The following is a 23,198-nucleotide window of genomic DNA, read 5'->3' on the forward strand; positions in this document are numbered from 1 at the left end:
AAAAAAAAAAAGACCCGGGGGGGTGTGGCGGGGGGGGGGGGGGGGTTGGGTCTCAACTGACCCAGGACCTGGGCAGAGAGGTCAAAGGCCAAGGACAGCCACAGCTGAAGACTGACAGAGGCAGGGACCCAGAGTCCAGAGGAGGGTAGAGACCAGGGCTAGGGACTCAGTGCCTCCAAGAGGTGGAAACAGGTTCATGGACTTAGGGCCACACCTGGGAGTAGCCAGGATGGATGAAGTGCCCAGCCATGGGTGGAAAAAGACAGAGGCCTGAGTCCGGGATGGGCAGAGGATGCAGGCCTAAGCTAGTGAGTGATCAGTAAGGTAAGGCTTGGCCCTAGCTAAAAGGGGAGATGATAAGGAGGCCACATAATTAGCCCTTAAGGGAATGAGTAGGGATACCTGTACTCATGAGCATGAGCTCTGGCTTGGGGAGCCCTGGGGCAGCCTCCCTTTTCAGAAGATATAATTCCAACAAAGTGTGGCAGGTAAATTGAAGGGGGAGATGACCTCAAAGAAATCAGAGGTGACAAGGGCTAAGGGTGTGTTGCTCTCAAAAGACCAAGGAGTTAAGCTATAGAACAATAAAGCTTATTTATTCAGAGAGCAGTCCCTTGCCTACAGTTCTGCTGTTCCCTCCTAAAATCCCCTGGCAGATATAACAACTTCTACATAACACTCTAGTTGCCTTATTTTCTGAAAACTTACCTTTTTGAAATGAAGAATCTTAGTTGCAGATTTTATATCTCTTTCCATTCAAACTGAATTAACCCATGATTACTTGATCCAAGAATTACTTTCTATATCCAGCTCTTTTATAATGTCCTCAGCACTTATGAAGGTCAAATTAAATACCACTGATTATTGGTTCAACCCTTCTTTAATTTTGACCCCTCATAGTTCCATAATTTAGTAGTAGTTTAGAGTCCATTAGTTCATCTCTGCTTGCAGAAATATTTTCTATTTTATTTATAGAGTGATTGAAATAATGCTTAGCACTTAAACAGCACTTTCAAGATCCAAAATGCTTTAAAAACATTAACTAGTAAATCTTCATATTTTTCCTGCAAAGGCATTATCAGCACTAATATACTGATGAGGAGAGACAAACAAAGAGGTTAAATTCCAATAGTCACACAAATAGTCAATATATGAGCTGAACTAGATTTAAGAGTCCCAAGATCACAGTCCTGATGACACAGTATTAGGTAAGGCTGGCCAGTTTATATGGAGGCAGTTATAAGCATGGGCATTTGTAAACTGTAACTTCTACAGCTATCTTGCCAATACAATTACTTCTCCCCAACTCCTGCCATTTTTATTGTATTCAGAGGTCTCTAAGTAATTGGATCTATGGCTGATCATTCTTCTACGTTGGATTAATATTTAGCAGTTTTGAGTTTATTTCCTGTGTGGTCAGGGCATTCCTTTACAGTGTTCTTATACCCCCTTCTAAAGTTGCGAGCCTGATAACAATCCTGTCTTCTCAGCACACCAGTGTGTAAGTTAGTGATATATTAGTTAACACCAGTTAGTATTTGCTTACATCCCCCTACTGCAGTAGAACTGAACAAAGTTTCTAACATAACAGAGTTGTCAATAGGGCACAGGGCACTGCAAAGAGAAAGGGCATCAGGCCTTATACAAATGACTGCATAAGGTAAGTACAGACAATCAAAAAGCCTGAGACTGAATTGATTCAGTCTTTGCAGGTTAGTCTAAAACTGCAAAGATTGAATAAGCAAATGAACAGACATTCACTTTTGATTCAGAAAATGCAGCCACATGCCTGCAGTGGCTGAAGCCAGAAACTTGGGGGGCACCAGAGCATGGCTCTCTGGCACATAGCCAGCATAGGCTGTGTGTTCACTTTCTCTTCCTGCTGCCCTCAAGGTCTCTGGGCTTTGCAGTCCACAATCATATCAGCAGGACTCTGCAGGGTTGCTCATCACTTCCTCTTCCTGCTTCCAGGTGCTTCTGGGATTTGTCGTAGCCAGCACTAAGTAATCCAGCGGGGCAAGGCAGCTCTGTACTCAGCGGAAGGTAAGTTTAACCTCCGTTTCTGGCCCCAGACTCCAGCCAGGTTTTGCTGGGGGGCGGAGGGTGGCAGGGAGAGTCAGTGAGCCAGCCCTCACTGCTCTATCTAGGGAGCAGAAAGGTGGGGCTAGCCCTGCTCTTTAATAACACAAAACAACATCTGTGCAGGCTGTAAAGTTCATTTTTCCACTAACAAATGGAAGTATAATATACAATAAACTGCTCTTAGAAACTCTAAGCCTGATTCCATCAACTTGAAGTAAGATGGAGTAGCCATTGTATTTGAGTTCAGGATCAAATTAACATGTCAAAATGGTAAGCTATTCCTGTAATTTGCCAGTTGCAAAGTTAGATTTAAATGATGGAAAGCTAATACCATGTTTTCTTTTATTTTTTCCTGAAACCCAGATATACATTATATATTACGCTATTAACAGGCACATCTTCTATCAGTTATTTGAAATTTTCTCTCATCATCTGTATTCCTTTTTTCTACCTAGAGTGAATGGGATTCTTTTCTCCACAATTCTAATGAACCCTGTCTGCTGCAGTTTCGAGAAAGCTCATTATCTCTGCTATCATATCAAGTTCTGCTTTCAGGGTTTAATGCAAACCAAGATACAAAAAACCATTCATAATATTCAAGGTGCATCTGCCAGAAGTAACCAGCAATGTGTTTTGCCAGCTATGAGCCATTTAATCATAAATCACGTATCACATGTGCACTGGGTCACTCAAAAATACTCAGAAGTGCAGTTATCCAAGAAGGAAAAATTATTCACAGGCTTTTTAAATGGCCTGACATTTTAAGTCATCATTAAGGGTTTAATTTTATCATCTAAAATATCTTTGATTAATATTCAAGATTATTTTAGGCATCATATCTAGCAGGACACAAAAGTAATGGATTAGCACTTACTTCAATTTAACAAGTTAAAGTAGTTCAGCCTATTTGGATGTAGTTATCTATTATGTTCCTAACAAAGAGTTGATTCCCAGGTTGAGTAAACTGACATTGCTTCATGTGCTATGCCAGTTTCCAGTAGCAGGGGTTTGGGCTCAGAATTCCTTGCAAACTCACCAAGCTAAAAATGATTAAATCTTGAATTAGTAGAGTTCCCAAAGGAGCCTTGTCCCTCAGATCTCATTGAAATGTAATGGGATTTAGAGGCCTAATTCCCTTAGTGCCATTTGAGAATTACAGCATAAACAGACATGCAGAAAATACATATAAACAAGTAAAATAAAAGCAGAAAACATTGGAATGCTTCACGTTTGAAGGAAGGCATCAATTAATCTTTTAAATAGGGTCATTTCCCCAGTTACTAATTTTTGCAGTTAGCTGAGCTAAACTAGTAAGATGAAACTCATCTTTGCATCAGAATGAACAGAACCTAAATATTAGTATGTAAAACACACTTAAATGTCATTTTATTTCTCTTTTCTTTCCTTCAGGTGATAACATAGGTATAACTTGCCAAGCATAAGCACATTTTGTTATTAAGGGTCAGCCTGGCATTGTTGTTATTGTTAAGAAAAGTAGTTCCGATTTAAATATGAAAGTTTTTTCCCCTCTATTTTGTTTTGTTTGTTTTAGTTTGTTTTACCAATTTACAATGAACATAACTACAGTGACTATTTAATAGCCCTATTAGTACTCTATGACCTATAGTTGAAGAGAATTTAGCTGCCATATATAAACAAAATAATCTGGTATGTGGGCAATCTTAAGGACAATGATAATTCACAGTGTAATACATTCATGCACTGAGCTCAAAAAACAAATATGACTGACACAAATAGTACAGTATAACAGGGCAGAAGTCAAAAGGTGTATACAAGTCATTGACAAACATTGGTGCAAGTGCTTTAGACAAGACATTTAAAAGAAATCTACACTAAAACATAGATTAAATTTATCAAAGTTTGATAAATTTTAAAGACAGTAAAAAAGTTCACAAAACATGAAAAAATAAAAAACTGGGTCAATACATATAATACAGATTTGCTACATTTATATTACAGAATGAAGGAAGTAAGAGACATAAAAAAAAAGATTTAAGAATTAATAGCAAAGAAAATTCTACCAGCCTTGGAAGATAGAATTCCATTGCCAATGGCACACACACACACACACACACACACACACGCGCGCGCACTAATATACACACACACAGACTTACATACAACACGCTCACACAAGAAGAAAGACAAACAACAACAAAAATCATTTACTGTAACAAATGACAGACACGAAGGTGAGAGATATTTGGCATGTCGGAGCACATGAAGTCATTCGCGATTGGGTAACGATGGTACCTGGCTTGGCTGAAGGTCACTGGCTTGCCTGAGAGGAGTAACTGATGGAGGAGGCACACCTGACGTGGATGCAGATCGACCTAATCTGCAGCTTGCTTTAGGCTCTACAGAAGGCAGGGAAAGAAAACAAACAAAACATTCCAATGAACAAGGTGACACAGCTTACTACCGGTCAAGCAAGTAACAGGAGTAGATTTAACAACCATCCCATTTCAGTCCGTACTCTCCTAGGGATGGATATCCAGTCCAGATTGCTAGACAAATTCTTAGGCAGTTGGCGAAGTCATAAATAAAAGTTGTCTTCCAGGCACAAGCAGCCACTGTAGTTAAAGAATAGAGTAAGGCTGACTAAACTCCACATGCTAAAGGCTATGAAGGAGTTCCCAGAATAAAAATAATAATTTGGAATGATCAGTACCATAGGAAGGAAATTTCGTGCCCAGGTCAAGCCCAAAGCAGCAGCCCGCCCATGCCCCGCACACAGATCCAGGGGGCACATGCATCCCCAAGTCTGCCCGAGAGTGCTCACAGTGGTGGGAGCTGCCCTCCCCCCCCCGGCCAAAATGAGCTGCTTATGGCTCAGTCCTGAGCTTTGCCCTGGCTGGGCAGCGCCTGTCGGTGCCTCTTCGCTTTGACGCCTGGGGTGCTTGACCTGCTCCCCTCCCCTCCCCCCCAGCTATGTTACTGCACACAGAAATCTGGAAATAACGGATAGTCAAGGTCAGTGAGGTCAGAACATGGAGGATAAGGAAGCTGGAACTTTAATCATACTGCATGGACTTCAGACCTGCCTGTTTCTGATGGTAAGAAATGTGTCTCCTCATGTCTGGTTAAAAATATCTTTCCTTAAGGCTGCTTTTGTATACTTTGACCACATACACTCACATCACAGATCTTCTTTTGGCTGGGCCATATCTGCCACTCTAACTCCTCTTGTAGCCACTCCATATCCTTTGAAATTTTCAGGAGAACTGGCAGGCTGTACTGTGCTCTAGCAGTAGGACCAGAACAGCTCCTTTCAAATTCAAAACTTATATATATATAATTAGTATATATATTTTACTGCTACTTTAATTCTTGCATGGTCTAAAAAGATCAGGGTGCTTATGCCACAGTGCTTACATCAGTGAGAATTTTGAGATGGGCAAATAAGCACTAGCCAAATATGAAGCTGGTTAATATTCAGCTGTTTGAACATGAAATATATTTGTGCTGTTTGGTGTTTGGCTAAGTCAGTCATCAAGTCACTTGTCCCTAGTAGGTGTATAACATGGGCCAACAGGCATGTATAGAGTGGAGTGATACAATAATCTGTCATCTTGAGCATAATCTGTTGTTTTGCCTTTTTAGACTAAGGCAGTATTCTATACATTAGATTAAATCTCTTTGGAAATGTTTTTTTCTACTTCTGATTTTTTGATGTCTTCATATTGTGTCCATGTAAAGCACTGCTGAAGTTTTGTTGCGATTTCAAGGAAGCCAAGACTGGGCTTAATAATAGTTTTTTTCCACTGTTAACCAGAGACACTAATCTGTCTCCATGATAAGCAAAAACAGATTTTCGGCCAGTATTATCTCAGTTAACATTACTGATGTCAAAAACTCCGAGATATTGTCTGCCATTGCTTCCGAGTTGTTTTCATTGCTTTGAGGAAACAGAGAAACCTGTCATCATTTCCAATTTGGATATACACGCAGCACTGGGAGAGTATCGTCTCCTTGCCAAAATGAGTCCTTTCATCTGGCATCAAAGAAATTAAAATGCATCCCACTCAGATGAGGTATTAGTTTCTTTCTTTCCTTTTTTTTTTAAATCTCTCATGCAATATATTTTACAGTGTTAGAATGGTTGTACATTTCACAGCAGTCCTTAGTAAAGGAAGTTTCAAAATTAAGCTCTATCTATCTCTCATGCATCCAGAAGAGCAGACTGCACAGTGAATGAGATTCTGACATTGATATTGGTACAAACACTTTTACTCCCACTGAATGAAAACAATTTAAGAGTAATTTCTGCTGTGAGTAACATCTTCATAGTGTGCATTTGACTGGATTTTTTTTCCTTGTAAATTGTCTGTCAAACACGGACTGCGCAGCTGACTACCCCGTATCCTGTATATCCAACACTACATTGTTTCTTTGCAGAGCACTATCTTTTTGCTATACTCAAGCTAACAGGACTTGGAGCATAATCAGCACTGTATTTAAATAAGAAATTCTAACAAATCCTTTTAAAGGTATCTCTACACTGATTTCCCAGCATGCCTGGGAAACAATGCCCTGTAGCACGATGCATATACCACATGCCAAAGCCAGAGATGTGATAGTAAAACCATTTTGGGGGCATCTTTGTGCCTGCTCTTGAAATATCTGGAAGGCTTGAGAACATCTGTGGGGAAGTCTCCAGAGTGGCTTCAATGCTGCATTTGTAGTTTCGGAACAAGTGAGCAGCATGCTCAAGACAGAGCCATACCAACATAACCAGGGGCAGCAATGCTCACAGGGCAGCTTTGAATTCTGCTGCACTGTGCTATTGCTATCATGATTGCACAGCTGCAGCAGCAGCCTTTTTTATTTTCTCCACTAACCTGGAAGTTGGCACCTGAGGTGACTGCCCCAGTCACCCTGTCCTAGTTACACCACTGGGTCAAGAGCACCCCTTCCCAGGCATTGTCAGTGTAGATGCACACTTAGCATGATGGGGTTGAACTTCTATCATCACATCATTATTCTTTCACCTTTGGTAACTTCAGCTTTTGGTTTGAATTGTTCAAATGCAGGTATCTGGACTTGTCTGCAGGGTCTCTTTACTGTACTGATTCTGGGCCTTCCTGGCTTCTCCCCAAAAAGAGGGTCCCAGAGTATAGCCAACAAAGCAAAAGCTTTCAGTGAAAGCATGTGGTGAACCTGAGGTAGAGCCAAGCCAGTGCTGAGAACTAAACAGAACATTACTGAGTACTCTGTGCATCCCTAATGCACTGTGTAGAGCAGGAGCCAGATTAACTGATAGCCCTAGGACCACATGCCCTAACATGCCTCAATAGAGTAGTAAGCACTTGGGGAACTCTCAGGATCCAAATAAACCTGCCTCAAAGGTTGTCCTCTGCTATAAATACAAAACTCTAGTCTGAATGCAGAAGCAGGAGTCTTTTGACATTGCTGCTAGCCACTCCATTGCTGACAAGAGCTAGTACTGTTATGTAGGGAACTCACAAGCATGTGAATCTAAGTGCTTTGTTGGATTGGGGCCAATGCAGGCAATGCACTTGACTAGCAAGGAGCAATGCCCATTACAATCAATGAGCATCATGAGACTTGAACACAAATGTCCACATAGACATAAGGGTTCATTTTAGAAATGGAGGGGGCTGTTCTGTAGAATTTATCAAACAAATCAAATTTGTTAACAAACAAATATTGAGGGGTAGTTGCTGTGTTTGCTAATTCAACTTTGTGGCAATATTTTTTCCACAGATACAAAATCCTCCACATTGTGCTGTAAAAGGAAAAAATCAACATTTTCAGGAAGCATTAATGAGAAATGAGGCCCTGAACCCGATATGGAACCACTGTGTATCAGGCCCAGGGATACCACTGGATCTCCACATAGACAAAGGCCAGGGACAGAAATTACACAAGCCAGTACAAGTGATCAAAAACTGGTTAAGATTTATAACACAACAGAATTTCAGTGCACGTTAACTGCTTTCAAAATGGCTGAAACTGGTTTAAGATGGATGTGATAACTGTCTTTACTTAGCCAAAGGGACTGCTCTTTGTGGTACCATGTTGTAGAATCATATTGGAAGAAATGTTGATTCACCATAAAAATTTAGAGTATAGATACAGAAATGTGGTTGCCTGAAATCAGGCGCCTAAATATATATTTGGGCACCTACCAAAGCGACCTGATTTTTAAAGGAACTGGATACCTGCACAATCACCGAATAACCGACTGTCTTCAGGTATGAATGGAAGGTTTGTTTGGTTGTTTTGTGTTTCTTTCTTTTTTTACTAATAAAGCAGATACTTGTATCCTACATCAAGAATTTTCTGAATTCTTTTGCTTTATTTTATAATAGTGTGATATGTTTCGCACATTCTTCAGCTACACAACTGTTCTGAAGAAATTTAATTTCTGGATCTTACCAGAAGAATTCTTATATTCATCCAAGGGAGTCTTCATTTGGCCTATCCTAATCTTAATTCAAAAAAATATTCTGGCTGTCACTTGCATTGGAGAAGCTTCTTATCCTGATCCTGTCACAGTCTCTCCTTTGCACATGAAAATAGAAATATTGCTAATGTGCTAGGGCTGCCAAGAAGAACATCTTGAATTAAATAAGAAAACATGACAGGTTGTATAGTAATCATATGCAAAATACGGAAACATTCACATTTTGAGGACTGAAACACTCTTATTATCATCATATTGGTTTAACCATATTAGTATCCTTAAAGTATGAATAACTGGTTATATATGAGCAAAAAATCAAATACCACAGAGGAAGAAATCATAAAATATTTTTCTGTTACATACAAATATTTTCAGGATTGTCTATGCAGCTGCTAGTCAGGATTGGAAAAAGCAGCAGTTTACTTAAAATATTTTACTAAGTGCCTAATAATTCTGTGGAATTCATTATTAATAGATCTAATTGATATCACACTTTAAAGGGATGTGAGAAAGGATTACACATTTATCATATAGACAGATGAATAAATTATGCTGATTTAAAGGGTGGGGAGCTCACTAGCTACAACTTTATCACTCACTAGCTACTCCACAGTGCGTCCACTCCTGCCTTGTGGTAAGTAGAATTTACACCTCAGTATTTACCCATTTCATTGAGAGGTAGACTATTCCAAGTGTAGCTTTTACTTTTCAGAAGAAAGGCACATGAAATAATTACAGAGGAACAGCTGATGTGGACTACATCTTCTTTCCTACTTCCTACCTGCTATTGGGGGAGGTCCTGGATGATAGGAGAAAGGCAAATATAGTGGCCATCTTTAAGAAAGGGAAGAAGGAAGATCCATGGAACTACAGACCAGTCAGTCTGCAACACGTCAGGGTCGCAGGGGTGGCTGTGACACCTGTGGTGGCCCCGTGACTGTGCCCCACTCCACCCGTAGGGCACTTTCACATCTCACCAGCCACACCCTGATGGAATAATGATAAATAGGGAGGATGCCCATGGAACTTCGCATAGCCCTGTTTCCACTGAACATGCAAGGGTGCAAGGGTCCCTGGCACCCTACTGGTCATCACTGGTCCCTGTTGGCACTGGATTTATGACCCAGATACCTTGTTCTGGGTGGACCCAAACCCTCAAATTGACCACAACCTTTCCTCTTCAATAATAGACAAATTTTATTGATACACAGTAATAGCAGATAATAATAATACAAATAATTCTATATATCAACCAGTCCTACGGCTGTCATCAGAGTCAAGGTTCATCTGGCCAGGATGCAAGCTTCACTCTGAGGTTTTCTCTTGAATGTCAGATGTCAGCAGCTTGGAGGATGGAAGCCGAGGCCCATCCCCACCAAGTGAGGTGAATGAGATGGGCTGGCAGTATGCCCTCTGTCCATGGTGCCTTGGGTTCCCCTCTCAGGGACCCCTCTTGGGGAGCCTGCTCTAAAGTCCCTTCTTTTGTATTCTTTTCCCCTCCTCATGACTCTTCATCCATGGCTATCCCCAATTAGTCTTTCTGTGGTCGTCATACTGTCCACATTCTTTCCTGTTAGCATATTCCTTTGTTTCACAAGCCCATCACATGCACACATCCTAATTTGGGCTTTCCTGGTATTTTCCTAATATGGTCTGTTCTCCCAAAATCTGAATTCTCAGGCCCCCCACCCTTGGGCCTTGTGAGCTCGTGCCACCTTATCTCATGTTATGAAGCAGTGTGATACATGCCCACAATTTCCCAGGCTATGTGTATATCCATTGGCCTTGTTGTTTGCCTAGTTTAGACACCCTGTCTGCCTTGAAGGCTATTAATCTGTGTGAGAACCAGTCCTATAGAAATCAATTAACCCTTGCCACTGCCCTAAGTCATTATTCTAATGAATATATATTTACCTACAACTCAATTTCCAAAAGCAAATCTCTAAATACCATTTTCTAGCCAGCAGTTCCCAGGCCTCTGCCTGAGCCTCTACAGTTCCAGGTCCTTGGCTGGGCCTCTCCAGTCACCTCCACCTAGCTGGGCACCCAATGCCTTAAGGGCTAATTGCATGACTCTAAATCCTTCCCTTTACCGTGCCTCATGCCTCACAGATGTTACCAGGATTTTGTTCCCTCTGTCTGTTGGGGTATTGGCCTTCTCACCTTTAATCTAACTAGGCCTTCTAGCCTGGGGCACTGAATCAGGCCTGGCTTTGAGGTGCTAGATCTCATCTGTCCCTTCTGCCACCAGCCCCTGGACCCCATTGTGGCTGCACCTGTCACTAGGAGGAGAAGGCAATTAGGAACAGTCAGCATGGATTCACCGAGGGCAAGTCATGCCTGACCAACCTGATTGCCGTCAGACACTGGGCTAGGTGGATGCTTTGTCTTCTGTTACAGCAATTAGGAACTGAGATCCAGGTTTTCCATTTCCCATTGAAAAACAGAAAAAATCCCACAGATTTTCCCTTTTAACAGGAAAAAAAGGAGTTTTTCCATTTTAATGGAGAAACAAAATTTTCCACTTTTGAAAAGAGCTCTTTGCAGACTGGCAAAGTTCCAGTTTCAAACAGGCTGGGGACAGGGGGAGAAGGGTGGTCTGGCAGGGGTGCCATATATATGTGCATGCTTGCACATGCACTTGGCCACCAGGCAGCCTGGAGAACAGCTTCCCACAGGTAAATCTGGTGTGGGGAGGAGGGACTGAGGTCCCCATAGGGAGGGAAGAAATTGGGCTGGGCTGGGGCTGCTGCCCAGCTGAGGCAGAGCATGGGGCTTGGGGCTGGAATGAATGACTGCAAGGCCCCGGCAGGGAGTGGGATGGAGCCACAGGCAGCTTGTCCATGGGGCAGGGATGGATGGCTGTGTGCACTCCTGGCGGGCAGGGGGAACTCAAGGTGGGGGTGGCTGTGGGTGCGGGCTGCCCGCTGCAGTTCAGGTTCCCCACCCTGCAGCCTTCCTTTCAGGGCTTCCACAGCCCAGGGTAGAGCAGATCCAGGAAAGGAAGCTCCTTGCTGCCACGAGCCCTGCACTGCCCTGGTGAAACATGCCCTGCCCACTCAGCAGCAGTGGATGTGGTGGCACAGAATTGTGCCCCTTATTGCTGCTAGGCAGATGGGATGCTGTGCCAGGGCAGCATGGAGCTCCCAGCGGTGGTAATAAGCTTTCCATCCAGCCCCGCTCTGCCCTGGCTTGCTGGATCCCACCTGCTGGGCTGTGGAGGCCCCAGGGGGAGGGCAGCAGGGTGGACAACCCCAAGCCTGCAGTGGGCAGCCCAAGTCCACATCCCTAAAAGGGCTCCATTCAGGCTGTGCCACCCATGGGGGAGGGGGAAGCCAGACTGTGCTCTGCTCTGCTGCAGCACCTGCCACCTCCCTCAGGTGGCAGCCAGGGTTTGAACGCTGCTGGGGGCAGAGGGCTGCGGACCCAGGTCCCTGGCCCCATAGCCCTGGCAGCTGGGGCCCCTGTAATGGGCACCAGGAGTTCTGGGAGATGTTGGTGGGGAGTGAGGGACACCAGCAGGGCTGTGGGAGATTGTGGTGAGGGGGAGGGGGATTAAGGGGCACCAGCAAGGGTGGGGGGGCTGTGGCTTGGGAGTGAGAGGCCTGGAACTGTGTGCTAGTAACAGGGGGAGCTCTGATTTTTCTATGATAAAAAACCCAAAATCAAAAGCCAAAATTTGTAGGTATACAGAATATTTTATTATAGTGATTGAGGCACTGGTAGGTTTCCAAATTGCTTTAAAATTTTAATGATAGATAGATAGATAGATAGATAGATAGATACATTTCATTTGAACCACGGATTTTGGGGGTTTTAAATCAGAGAATCTGTGATTTTTTAAACAGAAAAAAACAGGATCCCTTATTATACACATGCATAAAATTCCATCAAATGGAAAAGTGCATATGTATTAAAGTGCATAAATCTAAAGTTTTGTTTTTCACATGCACATTTATTCTACCCAGAACACTGGATACACTCTCTCCTCAGTAATCTTTCCAAGAATACCCTGTATTTTAAATGTTCAATCAGGCACGTATATACTATTATCTAGAAAGAAACTGCCGTGTTATTGAAACCAGATTACACATTTGGAAGAGCAAACCTTTAGTTGTAGCTATATAAGCATCCTCATCTTCCTGAGGAGCCCTTTTCAGTAGCCAGCTTATACCCCAGTTGGAAGCTGCCCTCACTTGAATGATCTCTAGGGCTGCATTGCCGCTGCTGTAGGGTGATTCTCCTTAATTGCAGCAGCTAGTACAGCATGATGCAGTTTACCACCCACTTCAGAGTAGCAGGGGTTAATCAAGTCCAGCATATCTTGTCAGTATTTGTTCCACAGCAGTTGAAGTTATCAATTTATTACCTTTGGAATCCTAACCACAATCCCTGATTAAGTATGGTGTACTTACTTCCTGCCTGATCATTTGCAACACTTCCAGTTTGAGACCTAAACTTGTTGGCTGAGCATTATATTGATGGTGATTAAGAAAACAAAACAAAACCAAACATGGCATCAAAATCAATTCCATAAAATATCTAAAATGAAATGCAATGCCTGTCTCAGGCAGCAGGTGTCAATGCAAAATGCTTAGTGCCACCAAGAAAAAGAGCAACATTCCAGAAAACGCTCTTTAGAGCTCCCAGAGTTAAATCATATGTAGCCTCCCAGTTAGTAGACCTCCTGTGGCTTTTCACTGAAATAGCAAATGTCATGTTTTGAATGCTGGCATGGTTAAAGTCACTGAAATTGCTTTCCAAAGGAGCTCTTTGATGGAAAGCATATGTGGCCAATGGGGAGCCAGTGTCCTTGACAAACTGTGTGACAGACCAGAGAATGATCTTTTGCTTTGAAAAATGGTGCTGCAATGAAATCAGAATTGTGGGATCATTTGAGCTTTGGGTGACATTATATTCTTTCAAGGTCATCTAAGTAGCCATTTTTATATGTCTATAAGGCATTTTTGGCACTTGGTCTATTCCTTGATGCACAGCCCTGTGCTTATGGGTGACTATTTCTGACTACTTAGTCATGCAAACTAAGCATGAGCAGTACCAGGCATCACATGTGTGCACACCTCCTGTGGACACACAGCAAACCTAGATGTCTGAAAATGGAGTTGGCCAACATCTGTGTCTACAGGACTTAGACTTAGGAACAGGAAAGGTGTCGCTCTCGTCACTCTGATCCTGTAACTCAGTGACTACAGCGCCCTCCCCTTCCCTCCTCTCCCTTTCCTCCCCCTCCCCACCTCCCAGTAAGCCAGCAGTCCTGAATTCTTGGCCCACCTTACCCACAGGGAGTTTGAATCAGGCCTCTCTCACTTCCTGGCAAACACTCTAACCACCATCGCAGGTCATCCATTATTTAGTCTCTTCTTCAGTGCTGTTTCTGAAACTGAGCCAAAACCTAGTCAATGGAAAAAAATGGATGGAGGACAGTGCAGGGGGAAGCTTCTGCCCCACTGGGGACATGTGTTCATGCTAGAACCCAGGCCCCGATTCCCTTCCAGACAGGCAGCTACCTCACTCAGCCACATACTGCTGGTTTTTACATACCACCTGGCCTCACTTTCATGGAATCCAGCTTCAAAAAGGGCCACAGAAAATTGGTTGACTGACCTGTGGTATGGTGTTACACTGGGAAGTCAGAGAAACTAAGGTTTGGATGCTCTCTGGATAACGGGGGCCTCGAGCCCACTTCCCAGATGAGTGCCCTAGCCACTCATCTATTTAGTGTAAAGATGAGAGGTCATTCTGTTGCCCAGTCTGTGCATGTACATAGTTTTCGATATGAGCAGAGCTACATATTCAGGAATAGAATTCCTTTGGGTGTGTAAGTACCAAATATGCCCTATAGGCAACCAGGAAAAAATACAGTGCCACCCATGGGTGACCACATTTGGATAATTGTACAATTAGGAAGGGAAGAAAATGCCACCCTTTCTGTGGATACCAGAATCCTGTTTGGAGGGAGGTTCCTATTTTATTTGTATGGACATGGATGAAGAGTAAACTCATTGAAGTCAACAGTGTCAGACAGGTGTAAAACTGAAATTACTAAAACTGGAATCACATCCAAAAACTGAATTAATCCTCACATAGTTCCAATAGGACTTAACATGCATCTCATTGATATCAATTTGAACTCTTTATTTCATCATTTATAGTAAGCCACTTTGAGCTATTCTAATAGGCAAGATATATATTTAAATAAGAATGAATAATAACTGACTTGATAAAGCACCTGTACACACTTTAAGGAGATGTACTTAGCGAGTCTAGTCTGAAGTCAGCAGAAGGCAGTGTAGGGCTGAAATGTATAGACTAAATTGGATTTAGTTTATAAGGTGCATCTCTACCCTGCCTTGTATTCTTTTGATACATTTACACCTCAATCTTTTTAAATTTCTTCATTCCAGTATAATACTAATTTGTTTTCTAAAGGCACCTAAACAGTTACAATCCACAAGCACATTAAACAGCACTTTGAATGAAATGTCACACTGGAAAAAGCAGTCACAGACCTACGTAGGAAAATACATATGATACATTAGTGTGTGCTATTTTTTAAATGAAATATAGTAGTTAATAAATTAAAATCAGCTGCAGATATTCTGTGGGGAAATAAATCAGCTAATAAAGTATTTCTGTAATAATAATAGTGTTTTCATTCTTCAGTTTTGAAAGTCTTTGCCACAAAAATCAAGAGAAACTCACAAATAATTAAAGTGTGGTATAAATCTCATTAAAATCAATGGAATTGTTTCAATTCAGACCATTTGAGGACCAAGGCCAATGTTTTTTCTGATTTTATTGGGAGATGAATCAAGTCTTTAAAAAACAACCTGTCCATAAAGTTGGATGGAATTAAAATATTTTGATTTATCTAAATGAGGAGATGGACTTGGACTGACTCACTCTGTTTAATCCTGTCTTCCCTTTTGTTCCAGCCAATATCACTGACTGGGTGAACTGAACAGTTTGGTTTGTAACTTGGACCTGATTCTCTACTGAGGAATGACATCAGTGTCACCAGTGTGAATGTGTCATGGTCTGCATTTCAAAATATTATAATCAGGAGAGCTTTCTATTCTACTCAGTGTGGAGACTCTCCTATATACAACTGATCACTCTTCTGCAGAACGGCTTCCTGTTTATCAATTTTAGTATGTGACTTCATCCACAATCTTTACTTTTGTAAAAGACATTTACCAGGATTAATATAGTATACATAACAATTTTTTCCAAGTAGACATGTTAAGAAAACAAACTATTGTATGTACTCAATTAGAAGATAAGGGTTTTTTGCCCTTTTAACATGGGGGGTGGGAACAGCCCCTCGCCTTACAATTGAGCATGAGGCAGCGGGGGAGTGGAGGCTGGCAGCTGCTGCAGCTCCGGCTCCAACCCTGGGTTGGAGCCGGAATCAGTTGTACACAATGTTTTACTGATATATTTACAATTTTAGAGCAATTTGGAAACCTACTAGTGCCTCGATCACTATAAAAAGTTCTAAACAGCTATAAAATTTGGCATTTGATTTTTGGATTTTTATCATGGAAAATCAGAACTCTTCCCTCTTCGCTCACCAGGTTGTAGCTCCAAACCCCTCAGTCCCAAGTCACAGCGCCCCCCCTCCCCACTTCTGGTGCCCCTCACCCCCTACTCACAGCTCCCCCAGCCCTGCTGGTCCCCCTCACTCCCCACCCATAGTCCCTGAGCCCTGCTGGTGCCCCTAACCCCACACCCACAGCCCCCTGCCCCCCAGCCCTGCCGGAGAGGGCCCCCAGTTCCCAGCTCTGCCCTGCCACATTGGGTCCCACCTGGTGGGCTGCAGAGGACCTGGGGGCAGGGAGCCCCAAGCAAGCCCACAGCGGGCAGCCTACATCTGCCTCCTCCCCCCACAGGCTCTGCTCTGGCAATGCCGCCCTTGGGGGAGGGGGAGCCATGCTCCATGCTCCCCACTGGGACCGCAGCAGCTGCTGCCTCCCATATGCGGCAGCCAGGACTTGGTCACTGCTGCAGGTGGCAGGGGGCTGTGGACCCAGGACCCTGGCCCTCTAGCCCTGGCAGCTGGGGGCCCCCTCTGGCAGGACTGGGGGGGTAGTGGGCTGTAGTTGGGGGGGCAAGGGGCACCAGCAGGGGCAGGGGCTGTGGGTAGAGAGTGATGGTGGCCAGCAGAGCCAGGCGGCTGTGGGTAGGTCCTGATAAGCAAAGGGGGCAGGGGAACTCTAATTTTCCATGATAAAAAACCCAAAATCAAATGCCAAAATGTATAGGTATTTGGAATTTATTTTTTATAGTGATTGAGGCACTGGTAGGCTTCCATGGTGCTTTAAAACTGTAAATGTAGCAATAAAACATTGTGTTCAACTGAGACCTATATACATAGTGGAGTTTCATTTTAATCACAGATTCTAGGGTTTTTATCAGATAATTTGTGGTGTTTTAAATCAGAGAATTTCTGATTTTTTTTTTAAATCAGAGAAAATCAGGATCCCTGATGATGACACTGATATAATCTGATTTTAGACTATTGAAATCTGTAGAGTCACTTTTGCAATGGTTTGCATGTAAGCATGAAGCATGTAACTCTTCTGTATTCACCTGCTGCATATATTCATATGATAGCTTTTATTCTTTTTGATTCAGTATGTTCATTGCCTTATGTGGTATTTAAATTGATGATATAATCACGGAAGTATAATCACGAAGGTTCTTTGCTAATACCCTTTGCCTCAATATAATATGTAATTTACTGTTTCTGTTCAAATATTTTTGTGGTAGAAGTTTATTCTCAAACATTAGCTACTAATGATCCAATTCTTATTAAATGAAGAATACAGCTCTCAAGATTAAAGTGCTTAGGAAGGTGTTAAGGACAAATTTTGAAAGTCATTTATGTGCCTAATTTTAGAAGTGTATAGAGATTTTCAGAAGTGTACCATCTATCTGTACCATTAGTCACATTAATATCTTTAAAAAACTGACATTAAGTGCCACTCAGATCCCACTGACTCGGCTTCTTGCTGGATAAACTCCTGTATTTATATTGGTACCAGGAGATCCGATTCTTTGTTGTGTTTGTGAAACTCTCACATACCTGAACTGTTGCTTCCTGCCAACATGGTTGGACTAACAGAGGATCTTCCCAGTCTACTGGATGCAACTGGCAGTCCTGGAGTTCCATCCCATTCCTGAGCTTTTATTGGCTCCCTAGAGGAAGTTGTCCCATGATGACCTCCTCTCTCCTTGTTTTCCAACTTTGGTAGTGGTTCAGTGCTGTGGCTCCTGATCTTCAGCTCATCTAACGGTTCTACAAAACATACAAAGCCCCCAGTCCATTACAGAGTGCATTTAATTAAATCCATATAACAGCTCACTTCCTCTCCCACAAGGATGCATTTTCACTAACTTTACATGTTTATTAAAAAGTAAATGTAAACCAAGGTTTTACCTAAAAATGTATAATTCTCCTTTATTTTCCCTCTTTGATGAGACACTAGGAATAATAAGAATATGAGATGGATAAAAATGGCAAGTTTGCTTTTTGTAGAAATGGTATTTTATGAGAATGTGTGTATCATTTTGCATAATAAACAAACTGAGCTTTCTTAGTTACATTGCTGAAGTTAACATTTAGGAAATTACATTAACTCTTTTCAGCGCTCTACTCCTTGGGAACAAGTCTCAACAGAAATTTCTTTTTCTAGATAAGTTACATCCTTCAGATGTGCTTGTGCTTCCCCACGGTCTAATGTGAGTATTTCTTATGTTCTAAGCAGTATAGATCATGGATTGCATTCTGCTCACATTACTTTAAGTAAATCCCACTGAAGTCAGTGACTGCCTGCCTGTTGGTAAATTTGGGAGTTAGTGGAAGGTAGGAAAGGCAGGCACATAAACAAGTAGGGCACATCCCCATGAGCAGAAATGCTCATTCCCCAGGGACAGATAGGGGGATAGTTGTTTCCCATGGACAAATTTGGGGAACAAGTACGAAACTAAAAAACCCCTGCACACACATTCTGGTGTGTGACAAGTTGCCCCAGGTGGGATAGGGGAGGCTTGGGCCAGCACTTGGGCTGGCCCAAGCAGACTTGCCTGGGGTCCTGGGGCCTCCAGCAGCAGTGATCCAGATACGCGGAACCTGGCTGGCAGCCAGAGTGTGGTTCTGGCTGGCCAGGCTCCCGTTTTGAGTGGTGCACACTGCAGCCACATGTGCCACCCCGTTTTTTTCTTACTATTTTTTTTTACACTAGGATCTCCTGGTGTCAAAACACCCACTGTGCTGCAAATCAGCAGTGCAGCAAATGCCTGCATGTGCAGTTTGCAGTGCTGCAGATGGGTCTGCGGCATTGCAAACTGCACATGCATGCCTGTCTTGATGTCCCCATAGATTTCTTACAGTGATGCCAGTTTTCTCCATCCCTGCTGATTTTATGTTCCCTTCACAGCTTCTTTCACACCTCTTTTCTGACAAGCCCATCAATACGGTGGGGAATAGTGTTTCAAATCTAACTTATGTCTAATAGATTCACAGCTCTTTTCCACCTCTATTTTTATTGATCAGTGAAAAATTTGCATGGAAAAACATTCACAGAGAGAAAACTAAAAATCACAAGAATTAGTTAATATTCTGTTAATTTATATAAAGCTGAAAAACTTATGCTTCCAACGTAATGAAACTTTCTCTGTGTTTGAAATTTTTGTGTTTCAAATGTAAGCCCAAAGGTATTCTTACATGGTATCCTAATTTTCAAAGGTACTGTAATATTATAAAAGCCTATGTCTGTCTGCCTGTAATGCTTTATTCGCAGTCTGATTGGCTGATGGAAACAGCCAATCAGAGTGCTCCAAGAGTGGGGGAGCTCCATCATGATTCCAAAGCCACACCAAGGACTGGACAGGGGGTGGGGCAGCCGAGGCAAGCAGGCCGACTGCCTGCAAGAGGCAGAATGGCGGCAGCATGGGGGGCATCATGGGACCCCACCCCTGCCCCCCATCATCCTTGATGGGCAATTGGCTTGTGTGTTTATATTGAAAACATTGGCCCACTTTAATTTCAGCATAGCTATGTATAACTCTTATAATAATAAAGTAATAAAGATAGCATGAGCTACTATACAGTATGGAAGGAGACAAACTGAAAACTACGTCCACATACAAGCACATGCAAATATGTTCGTTGTATCTTGACAAAAGATTTCTAACTTGATTGTGGGTTCCTTTAACATCCTAGTCCCGGGGTTGTCAGCCAGGGGTATGGGTACCCCCAGGTGTACTTGAGAAGGCCCTAGGGGGTACATGTGGATGGGCGGGTGGGGATGGAGTGCCACTACACACCATCCCACGCTGCCGCACAGGTGGATCACCTGGGGTGGGGGGGAAGCGGGGGAAGCTTGCATGCAGCAGCTGCCACTGCTCTGCATCTAGCTGCAAGTCTCCCCTACTCCTCCACACCGCGTCTGGCCACTGGGGGTACACTGATCCAAAAAAGGTTGAAAACCCCTGTCCTAGTCTGTTGATGAACTTGTTTATAAGAAAAAAACCCAACATTTCTCTGGAATTCCCTAAAGAAAGCATTAATAAGATGACAAATTTATCATTTCTAATGCTCATGTATTCACTATGTTATGCAAACACCAGGTTGCTATATGAATTACTGTCAGTTAACAAGCATGCTACTGAAAATAGAAGTTAATGCATGGAAATAAGCTTATATAAAGAGAAAAAAAAAGAATATTAAGATTTTAATGATGTCTCTGATGGGAACATGTTTTCTTCTCCAAACTTTAAGAGTTTCTTAGTTTAGCATAACAATATACAAAAAAGCCTCATTAATTAAACAAATACAAGGTATCAGGTCACAACAGAAATATCTGGATATACTTCAGAAAGGAACAGACTTAAAATCTAATCTCTAGTTTCTGCCCTCTGACAATTTGGACCATCTACTTATATAGAGGAAGACCATAAGGAAGAAACCAATGATTTTGCTTTCCCTGTTTTGTAACCCGAACCACTACAAAGGCAAATTGTTGCAGAATACTTTGCATCCATATTACATGACACATGCTATCCAGGACCTTCAGCATGAAATGTCTACAAGAGAGTCTCTTTTCTGAATTCTTGAAGAGGCATGGAAATGCAAGGAGCCATATAAAGAAATGTAGGCCACAAATTAGAGCTGGATCTGAGCAACTTGATATTTCAAAAGATAAACAAATATGCTCTATCATATGTTCATCTGGAGCTTGGATTAGGTTATTCATCAATGAAGAATGACACAGGACTTTATTCATTTAACATTTGCATGCAAATATAGCAGAAATGTTTTTATAAAGTGATAATATGTGCATCCTGTAAATACTGTTACAGACAAAACGAAAGAACAGGCCTCAGTAATTCTTTACAATATAAATAAGGGGCTTGTTACACATTAATTTTAGGCAGCTCATAGAGCTCTTAATTCATGGATTCTTGACACGTTAACACCTGAAGTTAGTATTAAGCAAATTTTACATGGCTCTCCAGGGCAGGTTTCTCTCTGATCTGTGTTACCCCGCTTGTGTTCTATTCATGCATGGCCACTCCCCATAGATGCACTACCCAAGTTGCAATCCTTCAGTATCCCAGCATGCAGTGTCCCCTCCCCACCCTCCTGTTCAGTGTGGACAAACTTCTGATTCCCTGAACTCTGCAGCCCAGGGGCAGTTCTGGCACCAAGCCAACTTCCCCTCCTGCTCCTGGAGGGTGTGGCCTTCCCAACACCAAGGGTTCATCCCTGTTCAAGCATCCTGTAAAGCACGTGCTAGTTACCCAGGTGGCAGGGCACAGATGGGTCCAGGAGTGGGAACTAGCGGGGTAGAGGGGAACAAGGTAGGGGTGAGATTGGGCCCCCCATGAGCTGGGGCTTCCTTCTCAGGGCAGGGGCAATAGCTCTCCTAAAAGAGCCTTCCCTCACCACTCCCACCTCCCAGCCATTCCAGGAAGCACAACTAGCACCCCCAACACAGCAATCCCAAATCCCAGTTTATTAAAACATGAGACCTTCTTTAATTTACTTCCTCTTTGTTTCTTTTTTACAATTCTTATTTTTTTAATTTTTTTTTTTTTAATCCTTCAGGGGATTGACTTCCTTCTTTTCACTACCCTTCCCCCACCCCCATTTCCTTTCTACCTCCAATTTCATTACCCACTCCCATCTTCACTTCCCAGCTTCATGTTTCTACCCCCACCCTCCAACCCATCTGTCATACACCACCACCTAGAGCAGTGAGAGAAGCCTCTCCTGGGTCACCAACTCTCTAGTGGCAACTCACAGCTATAGCTCCTAGTCCAGCCTCTGCTCTCCAAACCTCCAGTGGCAAATCAAATCTGGGCAACCTGGGGGCAGTCAGAGATTTTTAGCCTTAAGGTGTGACTGCTCCAAACTTGAGCTAGCACTGACGCCAATCAACATTTGAGCAACTCAAAGTGCAATGTGTAATGAGGCCCTAAAAGACACAAAGTCCCCAATCCTGGTTACTCTCATATTTCACTGAAATCAACAGAAACTTGTCAACAGATAAAGTGACCCCTGCCAGATTATTGTACCAAAAAAAGGTTAAGTGACACAACCATCTGTAACTGGTGATGTGGTGGCGGAGTGTGTCCGCAGTCTGATCCACCATGCAAGCGGCGCGTGATCACAATGTTAAGGACGTGATCACCTGTGGTCTAGCCAACCAAAGACCATGGCTGGCCAGCATGTCCATGTGTTCCAGAACTTATCATCAGGGGAGCTTTCTGATTGGCTAAAGATTTTATATAGGGGACCGCACGCCTTGGTGCGGGGTCCCCGGGCTCCGACTCTCAAGACAGACTGATCACCTGTCTTGGGGCCTGGTCAGACCCCTAGGTCACCAGCAGAAGCTGCTCTGGTTGCTCCGAGCGCCATAGCTTACTGCCTTGCAAATCCGGAACGTCCTGTACCTTGTCCTAGCCAGACATTGTACTTGTATCATACTTAGACTGCGGTCTTCACCCGTCACCCGTCGCTTGTCCGTCATCTGTATTCTCTTGCTGTTGTATATAGTTTATCATCTGTATCGTTCTCCAAGTTGTATCACTCACCAAGTTATTTCGACCTACCGTTCAACTGTTGTGTAAGTAAACATCAAGCTTTATTTCACCCCCTCTTTGCCTCCGGTGTTTATCTCCCTCTCGCACCTGGCATCCCCGAGCGTGTCTGGGTTGGTGTCACCACCCGGTGCCCCACTCAGGACACGACTGCAGCCGTTTTCCCACATACCTTACGGAGAACGCGCCCACATGGCGACGAGGATGGGATCACCAAAGCGGAGAGAGGAAAATAGCACCCAGAAATCAGGGTCCCCGGGAAATGGGGAGGGCGAAGTCGATCATATCACTTTAAACTGCCCTTGGAGGGACCGTCAACGGCCTCCTGTAGAAAATATGGCCGATCTATGGACTCATGCCCTATATCACCGTGCCAAAGCGGGGAAGCTAAGCGGATACTTCTCCGTCCGCACTGCTGAAAGAAACCAAGAGGGGAAGGAGTGGGCTGTCGAAGGCCTTACTCCGGCCGCATTTGGCTGTCTGCTATCGAGCCCGTCTGTACTGTACCGACCATATGATAAGGCCCAAGAAGTGA

At 43.2% G+C, this 23,198-nt stretch overlaps 1 protein-coding gene across 1 annotated transcript in view; it reads right to left on the reverse strand.

The window, feature by feature from the left end:
- Positions 1-23,198, reverse strand: part of NYAP2 (neuronal tyrosine-phosphorylated phosphoinositide-3-kinase adaptor 2) — a 230,821-nt gene that overhangs the window by 36,253 nt on the left and 171,370 nt on the right. The window contains exons 4-5 of the mRNA XM_006020745.2: positions 17,643-17,855; positions 4,357-4,460 (exon numbers count right to left, since the gene is read on the reverse strand). Coding sequence (XP_006020807.1) covers positions 4,357-4,460; positions 17,643-17,855 — 317 coding nt within the window. The remainder of the gene's footprint in view (positions 1-4,356; positions 4,461-17,642; positions 17,856-23,198) is intronic.

This window comes from Alligator sinensis, unplaced genomic scaffold (assembly GCF_000455745.1).
Source record: "Alligator sinensis unplaced genomic scaffold, ASM45574v1 scaffold596_1, whole genome shotgun sequence".
Lineage (NCBI taxonomy): Eukaryota > Metazoa > Chordata > Crocodylia > Alligatoridae > Alligator > Alligator sinensis.